A 14083-nucleotide genomic window follows, 5' to 3' on the forward strand; every position below is an offset into this window, starting at 1 on the left:
AGATGTCAATTCAACTTGTATGATTGTTTTTGATGTCTCTCCTCATGCCAATACCATAGTGTTTGGATTATTATAGCTTTGATTTGAAGTTTTGAAGTTGAGAAATTGAGTCCTTCCCCTGTAGTTACATATGAATTAGGGATTGGCTATACCATTTTTGCCAAAAAGGCCATTGTGATTTTGATTGGGATTACATTGAATATTCACATCATTTTGGGAAGGAAGTGCCACCTTATTAATATGATGTCTTCCAATTCTTGAAGGTGGGGTGGTTTTCCATTTCTTTAGGTATTCTCTATTATTGTGAGCAACAGTTTTCATCGTTGGAGTCTTTCCTAAGGTTTCCCTAAGCTTTTTAGAGCTTCTATCCTTTTGGATGCTATTGCAAATTTAACCATTTACTTGATTTAATTTTGAGATTGTTCACTGTTGGTGTATAGAGACACATCTTAGTTTTGCATTGATCTTGTACCCTGAAATATTGCTGAAATCATTTATTGGCTCTAGTTATTTTGTTTGTGGGTTTTATAGACTTTTCTTCATATAGAATCATGTTATCCTCAAACAGAATTAGTCTTATTTTCTCCTTTTCTATATAAATAACTTTTCTTTTCTTGCCTAATTGCTCTGTCTAGGATCTTAGTGCTACATTGAATAGAAGTGGTGAAAGTTGACATACTTGGGGTTATTTTTTCTGGGTAATGGGTAGCGGCTTGAAAAATTTGAGGGAGAAGCCTAGAAGCCTAGATTGCCATGCCTGGAGTGTTAAAGGCAATTCTAGTGTAGGCTCAGAAGTAGACAAGAATTTGTACAGAGAGCCTAAATCATCTTAGAGATTATTTCACTGGTATTGTTCAGAATATTGGTAGAACAAGGAATATTAAAGGCCTTTCTGATGAGGTGACAGATGGAAATGAGGAACAAGTTATGGAAAACTGGAATAAAGGTTTTCCTTGTTACAAAGTTGTTCATGTCCTAGGGCTTTATGGAATGTGGATTTTATGAGCAATTAGTTAGGATATCTGGCAGAAGGGATACCTAAGCAGCAAGCATTCAGGGTGCTGCCTGGCTTCTTTTGGCCACTTACAATAGAATGAGAGAAGAGAGATGTTTTCAAGGTGAAATTTATCAATAAGAAGGGAAACAGTGGTAAAATTTCGGAAATTTCCAGCCTGGCCATGTATAGAGTCAAAGGCACCTTTAGATGAGCAAACCAAGGGATTCCTCAAGGTATCATTTGCTTAAAAGGATTAGTATGTATAGAAAGGGGGCAGGTGCTATTCATCAAGACAATAGGAGGATGACCCCAAAGGCATTTCAGAGATCTTCAAGCCAAGCTGGGACCTGTACAACAATGTTTCCAGAGAACTGCCAAAGGGACCTCAGCATTTGTTGCACTTCACAATGTGGGGAATCTGCACCTTGCATATAAGGTTAGCATTCAAGTCATTTCTCAAGAGTAGATTTGTTATCAAAGCAAATTTGGCCCCCTCTTGCTCACTTGCTCTAGTCCTCTCTTGCCCTTCCACCTTGTGCCATGGGATGACACAGCATGAAGGGCAAAACCAAAGGTCAAGGTCATGTTCTTGGACTTTCCAGCCTCTGGAACCATGAGAAATAAATAACTGTTTTAAATAAAGCACTCATTCTGTTGTATTCTTTTATACAACACAAAATGGATGAAGAATGGACACCAATACACTTTTGATTATAATTTTTGGCAAAAGAAATACACTGTGTGGCTCAAGTAGAGACAAATAGTCTCCATAATGAAATTTATAGGCCTGCCAGGGACAGGGAGTAGGAAATGAAATTTCAGTCAACTGATCTACAGTTTCTACCCTGCCGTATAGTAGTGTTGTCTATTAATAAATGCTTCAGCTTATGTGTTTTATAAACTTATAACAATGTGAGGTATTTTAAGTTCACTGTAATTAAATATTCTGGTAAATAATTGGTCACATAATTTTATCAAATGTTTCCTAGGAAAAGCACAACTCACAGTCTGAGTTCACTATGGAAAACTTGCTGATCACAGTATCTGATTTATTTGTTGCTGGGACAGAGACAACAAGCACCACTCTGAGATATGGACTTCTGCTCCTGCTGAAGCACCCAGAGGTCACAGGTATGAGCACAGATGATGAGCATAGTGAATTGCAGAAAAGATGTTGGGTAGATGTTGCTAGGGTCCTCCATTTTTTGTATACTCCAGAACGAGGAAAACTCTAGAAAAAGATACTTGTATTTGGCAAATTTGTAGAATATTCTCTCCAAGAATTTAGCAGCATGAATGAAATCAAAACTTGTACCCCAAGTTACAGGGTCATGGAATTTTTGGAACAGGAGGATAAAAGAGAAAAGCATAAAATCTTTCAGAGAATTCTATTAGGTCATGTATAAAGGAATAGGTTCAGAAATTATCAGAATCTCAATATTATTTTGCATATTAAAAGAATAGGTATGTTCAAACATGCGTGGGATTGCCACAAACTTTATACTCTATTTTCTCTTTCTCCAATACTGGAGGCTGAGCTCCATCTAAATATTAATATTTGAAACTAAGTCAGAGGACGTCATGAGCTCCAGCTGTCAGGGCACCTCCTGTAGGAGAAGGAGCGTGTCAGGGAGGCTGCTGTGCACCAGCACTTCAGAATGGACTTGGTGGATAAGGCGTGTTGAGTGGAGACTCCAAGAACAAGGGAGAAGTGATTGATAGGCCATGGTTTCTCAATAATTATTAGTTGGAGTTTGAAATATCCACCTGAGTATTTGAAAGGAATTCTAACTTGAGCTATAGAAATTATGAATTCATGGCCAGGTGCGGTGGCTCACGCCTGTAATCCTAGCACTCTGGGAGGCCGAGGTGGGTGGATCGCTCAAGGTCAGGAGTTTGAGACCAGCCTGAGCAAGAGCGAGACCCCGTCTCTACTAAAAATAGAAAGAAATTATTGGCCAACTAAAATATATATAGAAAAAATTAGCCGGGCATGGTGGCGCATGCCTGTAGTCCCAGCTACTCGGGAGGCTGAGGCAGTAGGATCGCTTAAGCCCAGGAGTTTGAGGTTGCTGTGAGCTAGGCTGATGCCACAGCACTCACTCTAGCCCAGGAAACAAAGCGACACTCTGTCTCAAAAAAAAAAAAAAAAAAAAAGAAATAGAAATTATGAATTCAAGTTAAAGACATTTTTATGACCAAGAAAGTACTAAAAATATAAAAAAATACAATGTAATCATAGTTGTCTTAGCAGGGAAGAATATTTATGTAGTCAGAATGATGTAAACAATGAATAGTGATATAAGCAGAAATTGTGGTCTAAATATATTCTGTTAAATAGAGTGAGAGGAATTGTGTGTGTGTATCTGTGTGTGTGTGTGTCTATATATGGTGTAGACATGGGGATTAAAATTGTCATCTCCTATACCAGGAAATCTTTAAACATTATTTAAGAATAGTTATGGAAGAAATAGAAACATTATTTAGAAATATTAACATCAATTTAGAAGAAGCTGCTAGAATGCTCAAAGTGGCCACATTTGAGAAATGGGATGATAGAGTACCATTCTAAATTCCATATGCATGCACATACACAGACACAGAGAAAAAACACATACACATAAAAGTGTCATATTGACTGGAAAAAGCCAGACCCCAAAAACTATATACTCTATGCTCCCATTTTGTGACATGCTAGGAAAACCAAACTGTAGTGGCAAGATGCAGATCAGTGGTTCCCTGAAGCCAGGAAGTTGAGAGGGGCCAAAGGAAATTTTGGGGGGTGATGAAAATATTCCGTATCTTGACTATGGTAGTAGTTACAAGACTGTCTTCAGTTTGTTAAAACTCATCAAACTATACAGTTAAAATGGGCAACTTTTGTATGTAAGTTAGACTTCAATAAATCTCATTTTAAAACTCAAAAAAAAAAAACCAACCACATACACATATATAGATCCATTCCAATGTATTTTTAAACCCCATACATTATTTTGTCATTAATATAATATTTGTTTTATGTTTTTCATTTTGCAAGGATTGCAATTTCTTGACTTAATTATGTTGTGTTTATTTTTTAAAATATTTTATGTTTATTATACATAAAATAAATGTGGAGCAACATAGATCTATATTTATTATTTTTTAAAGTTGTCCTGGATGCTAATGTATATGTATGTACTAATGCATTGTGATAACTAGTTTGCAGGAGAGTGGTTTGTATATCTGTATTATGGCAAATCTCAGTATAAGTCTAGGTGTACATATGTGCATATAACTCATGTACATAATGTTGTTGAGACACCTTCCTCATGCTTCATGTAATCTTAAATTGCTATAACAAATGTACCATTTTTCTCTTTTTCCATCACTTCTTACTTGTGTCTTATCAGCTAAAGTCCAAGAAGAGATTGACCGTGTGATTGGCAGACATCGGAGCCCCTGCATGCAGGACAGGAGCCACATGCCCTACATGGATGCCGTGGTGCATGAGATCCAGAGATACATTGACCTGGTCCCCAGTAGTCTGCCCCATGCGGTGATCCATGACATTAAATTACGAAACTACCTGATTCCCAAGGTAAACTGTTGGTCCTACACTGTACCTCAGTACTCTTGAAATCCCCAAATTCACAGTCTGGTTCCCATCCTCTACCAACACAAGATGAGAAGTGCAAAATTTATACATGTGACAGCTTGATGGATTTTGTGCTCTTTTGTTTGGGTTTATAAAGCTTTATAACAGGTCTTGCTTCCTGACAGTGTGTGTCTTCCAAGCTAGTTCTGCCTCTTTAATATTGTTTTGGCTACTCTTAAGTGTTTACACTCTCAAACAGATGTTAAAAGTATCACTTTGTCATTTTCCCAAAACACTCTTTGGGAGTTTTAACAGGGTCATATTAAATCTATAGTTCAATTTGGAAAGAATTAACATTTTGATTCTTTACATCTTTCAATTTATGCACATGATTATGCTTCCAATCTATTTAGACTTTCTTCTATTTTTCTCACTAATGTGTTTTCAGTGCTGTGGTTTGCAAATCTTTGGCCAGATTTTTCCTAAAGAATTAGTACTTAGTTGTTGGTATAAACTTTGAAACTGCCCTCTTCATTTCTTTATACTTGCTGTCTGGAAAAACCATTAGTTTTATCATTCTGATGCCCTCATATGTAGTAACCTTGCTAAGTTGATTAATAATATGTTGGTAGAGTCATCTGGAATTTCTATGTACCTTATCCTTCAGTTTAGGTTATTATTTGTTTTATTTTTATTTTCCAATTCTTATGTCCTTAATTTCTCTTTATTGTATTATTGAACTGGTCAGGATTACAGGATAGTGTTGAATAGAATTGGTGATAGTGGGCATCCCTGTTTCATTTCTGATGGGTGGGAAGGGATGGAGGTTTAGTATTTCATCATTGAGAATGCCGCTTTAAGTAGATTTGGGTATATATTCTTTACAAAATTTATGAAATTAGGAAATTTTGCTCCCGTCTGTTTTTTTTTTCAGTTGTATTTTATTTTATTTTATTTTTTTTTTATTTTTTTTATTTCAGCATATATGGGGGTATAAAAGTTTAGGTTGTGTATATTGCCCTTGCCCCCCCAGCCCCCTGAGTCAGAGCTTCAAGCGTGTCCATTCCCCAGACAGTGCGCATCGCACTCATTATGTAGGTATGCACCCATCCCCTCCCCCCTCCAACATCTGCCTGACACCCGATTAGTGTTATTCCCAAATGTGCTCTTAGGTGATGATCAGTGAAACCAATTTGATGGTGAGTACATGTGGTGCTTATTTTTCCATTCTTGGGATACTTCACTTAGTAGAATGAGTTCCAACTCTATCCAGGAGAACATAAGAGATTCTATATCACCATTATTTCTTATAGCTGACTAATACTCCATGGTATACATATATCACATTTTATTAATACACTCATATATTGATGGGCACTTGGGTTGTTTCCACATCTTTGCGATTATGAATTGTGCTGCTATAAACATTCGGGTGCAGATGTCTTTTTTATACAATGACTTTTGTTCTTTTGGGTAGATGTCCAATAATGGGATTGCTGGATCGAATGGTAGGTCTACTTGAATCTGTTTAAGGTATCTCCTTATTGCTTTCCACAGAGGTTGCACTAGTTTGCAGTCCCACTAGCAGTGTATGAGTGTTCCTGTCTCTCCGCATCCACCCCAACATTTATTGTTATGGGACTTTTTGATAAAGGCCATTCTCACTGGAGATAAGTGATATCTCATTATGGTTTTGATTTGCATTTCCCTGATGATTAGGGATGCTGAGCATTTTTTCATATGTTTCTTGGCCATTCTTCTGTCTTCTTTTGAAAAATTTCTATTCATGTCCTTTGTCCACTTTTTGATAGGGTTGATTTTTTTCTTGCTGATTTTCCTGAGTTCTAAATAGATTCTAGTTATGAGTCCTTTATCAGATGTGTAGCATGCAAAAATTTTTTCCCATTCTGTGGGTTGTCTGTTTGCTCTTGTGACTGTTTCTTTGGCTGTGCAGAAGTTTTTTAATTTAATCAGGTCCCATTCATTTATTATTGTTGTTGCTGTGATTGCCTTTGGGGTCTTATTCATAAATTCTTTGCCTAGGCCAATGCCTATAAGAGTTTCCTCCACATTTTCTTCTAGAATTCTAATAGTTTCACACCTTAGGTTTAAGTCTGTTAGCCACTGTGATTTGATTTTTGTGAGAAGTGACAGGTGTGGGTCCTGGTTCAGTCTTCTACATGTGGCTATCCTGTTTTACCAGCACCATTTCTGTTTTTTAATATAATTTTTGTCATGAATGTGTGGATAATTTTATCAAATATTTCTCAGTGTCTCTTGGTATGATTATATATTGGCCACACTTTCCTCACTAAATATGCATAAGTCTATACACATAGCTGGATTTGATCTCCTTCATATTATACAGGGACTTTTGTATTTTTATTCATAAGGGCTTTTGGTCTCTAATCTTTTATCACAATTTTTTTGTCAGTTTCTGTATCAAGATTATGGTGGTTGGTTGGGTGTGGTGGCTCACGCCTGTAATCCTAGCACTCTGGGAGGACAAGGCAGGTGGATCGCTCAAGGTCAGGAGTTTGAGGCCAGCCTGAGCAGGAGTGAGACCCAATCTCTACTAAAAATAGAAAGAAATTATCTGGCCAACTAAAAATATATATAGAAAAAATTAGCCAGGCATGGTGGCACATGCCTGTAGTCCCAGCTACTCGGGAGGCTGAGGCAGTAGGATCGCTTAAGCCCAGGAGTTTGAGGTTGCTGTGAGCTAGGCTGACGCCATGGCACTCACTCTAGCTCGGGCAACAGAGTGAGACTCTGCCTCAAAAAAAAAAAAAAAAAAAAAAAAAAGATTATGGTGGTGTATAAAAGTAGGTGAGAAATGTTCCCTAATGTGAGTCTGTTTCTATGACCTTTTCCTCCCCCTACTTTTCTTCTTCTGACCCTTTAGATATATCTTTGAAATGTCTAACACCTTCTGGATAAATTCTAGAAATTATATCTGAAACAATGCAGAATTTGTGACAATGTTTATCTTTTACAGAAAGGGAGCATTCTCCTCCCATGGCAGTCATAATGCTGCAACACCTCCTGCCCTGACTCTGAGGTGGACATGATGTGAACACAGTCGATAGTTACTATAGCCGTGAGCGTACCTCTCTGATGTTTTCCCATCTCTGGAACTTGAGACCCATTTTTTTTCTTAGGAGCTATACAATGCCTTTTGTCACATGGTTTCCATATTCATCCTGATGTTCTAGTTGCTATGCTGCAGGCAACCCTATTCCACCTGACCTAGGACATATTATTGTTAAAATTAACAATTATATATTGTATATTATTGTTAAAATTAACAAATACATATTGTATTTTCATGGGGCAAAAATAAATGAGATTCGTAAGGTTTCAAATACTTACGTAATTTTGGAGGAAACAGAACTGATAACTTTACCACAGGGTTATGGGGCTCTCCCTGAGGTCACTGATTGGGTACAAGGATTAGCATTTTAGCTCATTCTGTTTTCACCAAGGACATGGCTAAGAAGGAATTTGCTTCTCCCTATTCAGGTCTGAGGGTAGTAGTAATGAAACTTGGTCTCCTGTAGCTATCTATGTGGGAAATAGACTGAGGAATCAAGAGAGGGATATCCACCTCCCCTTCCCCATCCACTGCATCAGACTGAGGGCCTGTCTCTGGGGAGCACTGAAACTGCTGAGATCTCCCATTCACCAGGCAACATTGGGCAGCTCTTGCTGTGCCTGGTGAGTTTTGAATGGAGAGAGCCCAGAGCCCAAGGAATGATCATGCACTTCCTTCTGTGCAGGACAGTCTTGTAGAGAAATATGCAGGTGTTTGGCTAATTCCATCCTCTTACAAGTGAGATAAATAGACTCTTTTGCCCCAAGCTGGAGCCACTAATCTAGGTGGAGATAATGGTCTAAGACAGAAGTTGCCCAACTTTTTCTGCAATGGCCACATAGTAAATATTTTAGACATTTCAGGCCATAGGTTTTCTGCTGCACTACTGAGCTCTGCCAGTGTGGCACAGAAGCAGTCAGAGACAATGTGTGAACAAATGAGGAAGGATATGTACCAATTTTTATGGAGAATGATATTTAAATTTCATATATTTTTTTATATGTCAAAAATGTTATTCTTTGGCATTTGTAAAAATATTCTTACTGATGGGCTATGCTAGAAAAAGAGCTAGGCTGAATTCATGCATGGTCTTGCAAGTACTATGTTTGTGACCAGTAGAAGACATTTCTGTTCAGTAGAAATTTATGCAGTGATGTGTGAGGCTGATTGTGCTTTTGTGCCATATATGTGAAGAATATTTGCCACCAAATGGCTCAGAGATTTACCTTTATCTTTTTATGGATGTTTTATTGTCTTAGCACTTCAATTTAGATAAAGACACATTTCAAGTTAATTTTCATTTATGATGTGGAGTAGTAATGGTCATACTTCAATTTTTTCTTATGAATTTCCGGGTGTTTGAGTATCATTTTTTGAAAGTATACTTGCTTTTATATCTTTAAGAAACATTTTCATATATTACTTGTTTAAACATTCAGAGAAATAATTTAAAAAATTAAATTATAGGCATTTAATATTACAAATTTAGGGATAGATTTTCCCCACATTTGTACTTAAAAAATTTAATCTAAATAAAATTAAAACACATATAGACATATATGTCTATAAATATGAAAGTGTGTATATATGTACTTTTATGTCTTTCTATCCATTTCTCTATATATCAGCACTTGCCCAGGTAGGCCCCAAGAGTAAAGATTTTCTCCTAACTTAATAAAAATAGCATTCACATTCAGGAGTTACTGTTACAATAATATGGTCTAATATACAGCCTATATGTAAATTTTTCTAATTTCACTAGAATTATTTTAGCTTTTATTCTCTTGCCATTTATGATCCAGTCAAGGACCAAGCGTATAATTTGCTTATCATGCTCTTTAGTCTCTTGTGACTAAGGACACAGTTACTTTCCTTCGTTTGTTTCGTTCAGTATGTTGACCTTTTTATGGGGTCCAGGCTAGTAGCCATTTAAAATGTTCCTTAGGCTTTTGTGTGATTTTTCTAAAGAGTAGATTCCAGTTATGATTTTGGCAAGAATAAGGCATAAGTGTTTTGAGTATCCCACAGAATCTCATTGGTGAGGTGGGGCAACTATGTCACTTGTGCCATTATTGGTTATGCTCATTTCCTCAGTAAAAGGTGGTGTCTGCCAGATCTCTGCATTGCAGAGGTTTTGCTCTTTATGTATAATTAATAAGTATCCATGGCAGTGTACTTTAAGACTTTATGTAAATCCTGCTTCCCAAATGACACACCCAACAATTTCAGCTTTAACTGATGATCCTGACCTGAATAGTCACAAAGTGAGCATTTTTCTACTTTCATCATCCCTTCTATGTTTGTAAGTTAGGATCAATCTCTAATGAATATCTCCCCCATGATGTTATATCAAGACAAATATACTGCTTGGCAATAATAAACACTCAGTCTTTTATTCTTGTTACTGTACTTCTTGTTTTCAAGTTAGATGATGTCATTTTAAACTTTACTAGATCATATGATCTAGTGTAAAAGAATCCTATGAACAGGTACTCCGAAGATTTTAAGTGCCAACAGAGATTTCAATTTTACACCATAGTCTGTATATAGGATGTGTGAAAACTGAAGTGATGAAATAGTGCAGCCTGTGGGGATAGACCCTGGCTTCCAACCTTGATGATAAAGACAACAGATTCAGAAGGTTTATCACCCCAGTGACCAAGTGCTCAAGATTACAACTGTGATTGGAGAGCACTGCAGCAAGATCATCAGCACTGGTCTTAAACTCATCCTTGTTGATTCCTGGGTCTGTGTGTCTGGAACTCTTCCTGCTCTTCTTTGGACCTGTGTTTCTTCATGTATAGATTAAAAGATTTATCTAGGTAATTACTATTGTTTTTATATCTTTGTGACTCCTTCATAACTTGGTTACCAATGTCTATTGCATCCAGGGCACAACCATATTACCATCCCTGACATCTGTGCTGCATGATGGCAAAGAATTCCCCAACCCAGAGAAGTTTGACCCTGGTCATTTTCTGGATGAAAGTGGCAACTTTAAAAAAAGCAACTTCTTCATGCCTTTCTCAACAGGTAATAGAAATTTATTTCCTTTGTTATAGAAGACAAGAAAACATTTGGGGATTAGTTGGAATTTACATGGTTTCTCCTCTGGGGCTGGTGAAAATGCTCCTTGTACATGATCAACAGCACCAGCGCCAACACCTGTATACTTCCTTCATCATTATACATCCTCATCATTGGGTCAGAGTCATCATGGTGTTCTGGGGAGTTGAACCAGTTCTTGATAATCAGGAAAGCTGAAGTATAGGTAAATTGAATTCTACCATGGATACATCACTGAGGTACTCAAGAACTCCTCCTAGAATGCAAAACATATTTAGACTTTCCTCACGTACCACTGCAAAGGTTTTCACTCTTCAGTTTCACTGAGTGTCTTCCACTTGGTGTCCTCATCACCCATCTGAGCTTTGGGGATTCACATGTCAACAAGCACAGAATGGGGGCTAGGATGTGGAGAGATAGGAACACTCTTACACTGCTGGCGGGACTGCAAGTTAGTACAACCTCTGGGGAAAATAATTTGGAGATACCTCAAAGAGCTAAAAATAGAAATGCCATTTGATCCAGCAATAGCACTACTAGGCATCTACCCAAAGGAACAAAAGACATACTATAATAAAGATATCTGCACTCAAATGTTTATAGTGGCACAATCCACTATTGGAAGGAGCTAGAAACAACCCAAGTGCCTTTCAATCCATGAGTGGATTAATAAAATATGGTATATGTATACAATGGAATACTACTTAATTACAAAAAACAGTGGTGATTTAGTATCTCTTACATTATGCTGGATAGAGCTTGAGCCCATCCTCCAAAGTGAGGTATCACAAAAATGGAAGAATAAGCACTGCATGCACTTGCCATAAAATTGGCACTAACTGATCAACACTAAGGTTCTCACATGGTATTAATATTCATTGGGGTTTGGCAGGTGGTGGTGGGTAAACTCACCACTAATGGATGCAGTGAGGATTCTGTGGGGAATGGCATGCCTCTAATCCTGGGTTGGGTAAGGCAAAGTGATAACATGTAACCAAAATGTTTGTACCCATGTAATATCCTGAAATAAAGAAAAAAACTAAGAAAAAAAAAGAAGTACAGAATGGGGACCAAAGGGCCTCACCCCCACTTAGGAAAGCAGATGAATAAACATCCCATTGTAATTCAGTGGGACTGGGCTGTGAGAGGGGAAAGCAAAGCACAGGCTGCTGGGTGTAGGGGACAGAGGGAGAAGCTGCCTGCTTCTTGCTCTCTCATACCCTACACTGAGGCATAATAAGCTGGACTAAGCAACATTCTAACAGCAGCTACCTCAAAGGAGACAGAGAAAATGGAAAAGAGAGAAGGCAGGGCATTTGCTCTAAATTAAGGATGTTAGAACCTTTGCAAACTAACCATGGGGCCAGGGAAACATTGTGAATGAGGCTGGATCCTCTGCCATGATTCCACAACACCCTGCTGTTCCTCCAATCATGACCATGCATCTTGGGCATTGGATCTCCACTATTTCCATATGTGTCCTGAGTTTCTGGCCATGGAAAGTCCTCTATGCTATGACCTTTTATGCCTGCTTTATATCTGGCACTGTAGATACCAAGATGACAAAGATGGAAACCTCCCTTCAGGAGTTCACATTTTAGCACAATAAAAAAATCAATAAATGAAATAAATGAATAGGCAATTATGATTCCAGATGAACTTCATTACTTCATTGAAAGGAATAATACTATGCTGTGGAAACCCAGAGAGGGCAAGGGTTTATTACTTGAGCGCATGGCAAAGAGTGCAAAGAAGAAATGGAATTTGACCTGTGACCTGAATTTAGTCTCTGAAATGTGCATCTTGGCCAAAAGGAACAGCATAGTATAAAACTTCAAACTTCTTGTTTGGAGGCTGATGAAGAGTGCATATGGCTTCAGCTCAGCATAGAGGACATGAAGAGTGGAAGGAAAGGTCATGGAAATTCAGAGTAGGAACAGGAAACATGAGAATATGGATGTGGTTGTGTAGATTTATAGATTTAAACTCAAAATGTCAAGGGAGCTGTGACAATGTGGGAATACTGAATGAATTGGTTGGTATGGAGCTGTTATTCAGTGACCATTTGTTGAATGAGGGGTCTTTGTTAAGATCAGATGTCAGGTGGATGGCAAGTGTGTCTATTCTTTGTTCATTTGTCTATCCAGTTAGCTTTCCATCCATCCATCAATTCGTTCTTCCATCCAAACATTCATCAAAGAGTGACAGTCACAAACACAGTACCTATTACAGTCACAGTTGCACATCAGTAGTAACTCCCCCTGTTATTTATTACTTTTAGGAAAACGGATTTGTGTGGGAGAGGGACTGGCCCGCATGGAGCTGTTTTTATTCCTGACCAGCATTTTACAGAACTTTAACCTGAAATCTTCGATTGATCCAAAGAAGCTCAATACCACTTCGATTTCTACTCTGTTTATTTCTTTGCCACCCTTGTACAAGATCAGCTTCATTCCTGTATGAAGAAGTTCAGATCATCTGCCTACTGTGGCTGTCTTCTGCCTCTCTCCCTTATCAATGATGTCCTCCACCCACTTGATATTATTAGGGATGTCTTCTCTGACCTATTGTCTCACTTTGCCCCATTCCCTTAAGGTGCAGTGAACATCCAATGTCCATTAATGTGAGTTTCTGGAATTTTACACACAACTATATCTATATCTGCTCTTCCTCACACTCTGTAACACAGTATTTACTGCCCCATGTGACAATACTTACCTAGTGTTGAGTTGTTAACATGTTATCACTAGAAAACACAGTAAAATGATTAATGTATGATAATTCAGAGCCATTTCTCCTGTGCATGTTTTAAATAAAAAGGATTATTAATTGGTGAATGAGATTGCAGACTTTCCTTCCTTTGTGCATAATGCAAGTAGGAAATTAAAGCAAACAGAGTCCTCAGAGGCCATGCTGGTCCTCATAATGATAAGCACTGAGAGGGACAAAGGGGAAGAGGGCAGGGAAGCTCTCTTAGAGGAGTGTCACCAAGAGTTACTGGAGGTTTGCATTTGAAAGAACCTGAGTCCAGGGGCAGCTCTAACCATTATGTTGACAGGATCAGTGACAGTTAGGAATGGACATTAAGTGTTGGAATTTTTGTTCTGCTTGAGTGTTACTGTAAATACCAAATAAAGATTTAGAATACTCTTTTCACTTTCTATCCACCTTAGAATGGACTATGAATATATGGTTTCATATTGCTACTCATGTGTTCTGAATGTAATGATTCTCTCCCCAGACAAGAACAATATCTCTGGAAAACCTCCCCAGATTCTATTATTCTTCTAGTTTCTATGTCTATGTTTTACACATCATATATATGTGATAGTAATTTGATGTTTTGGGG

At 37.8% G+C, this 14083-nt stretch overlaps 1 protein-coding gene across 1 annotated transcript in view; it reads left to right on the top strand.

Moving 5' to 3' along the window:
- LOC123650047 (cytochrome P450 2C20-like) overlaps window positions 1-13768 on the top strand; it is a 32704-nt gene extending 18936 nt beyond the window's left edge. The window contains exons 6-9 of the mRNA XM_045568442.1: window positions 1987-2128; window positions 4390-4577; window positions 10560-10701; window positions 13016-13768. Coding sequence (XP_045424398.1) covers window positions 1987-2128; window positions 4390-4577; window positions 10560-10701; window positions 13016-13197 — 654 coding nt within the window. The 3' untranslated portion in view covers window positions 13198-13768. The remainder of the gene's footprint in view (window positions 1-1986; window positions 2129-4389; window positions 4578-10559; window positions 10702-13015) is intronic.
- Window positions 13769-14083: the final 315 nt, after the last annotated feature.

Source organism: Lemur catta, chromosome 14, assembly GCF_020740605.2.
Source record: "Lemur catta isolate mLemCat1 chromosome 14, mLemCat1.pri, whole genome shotgun sequence".
NCBI classification, from domain to species: Eukaryota; Metazoa; Chordata; class Mammalia; order Primates; family Lemuridae; genus Lemur; species Lemur catta.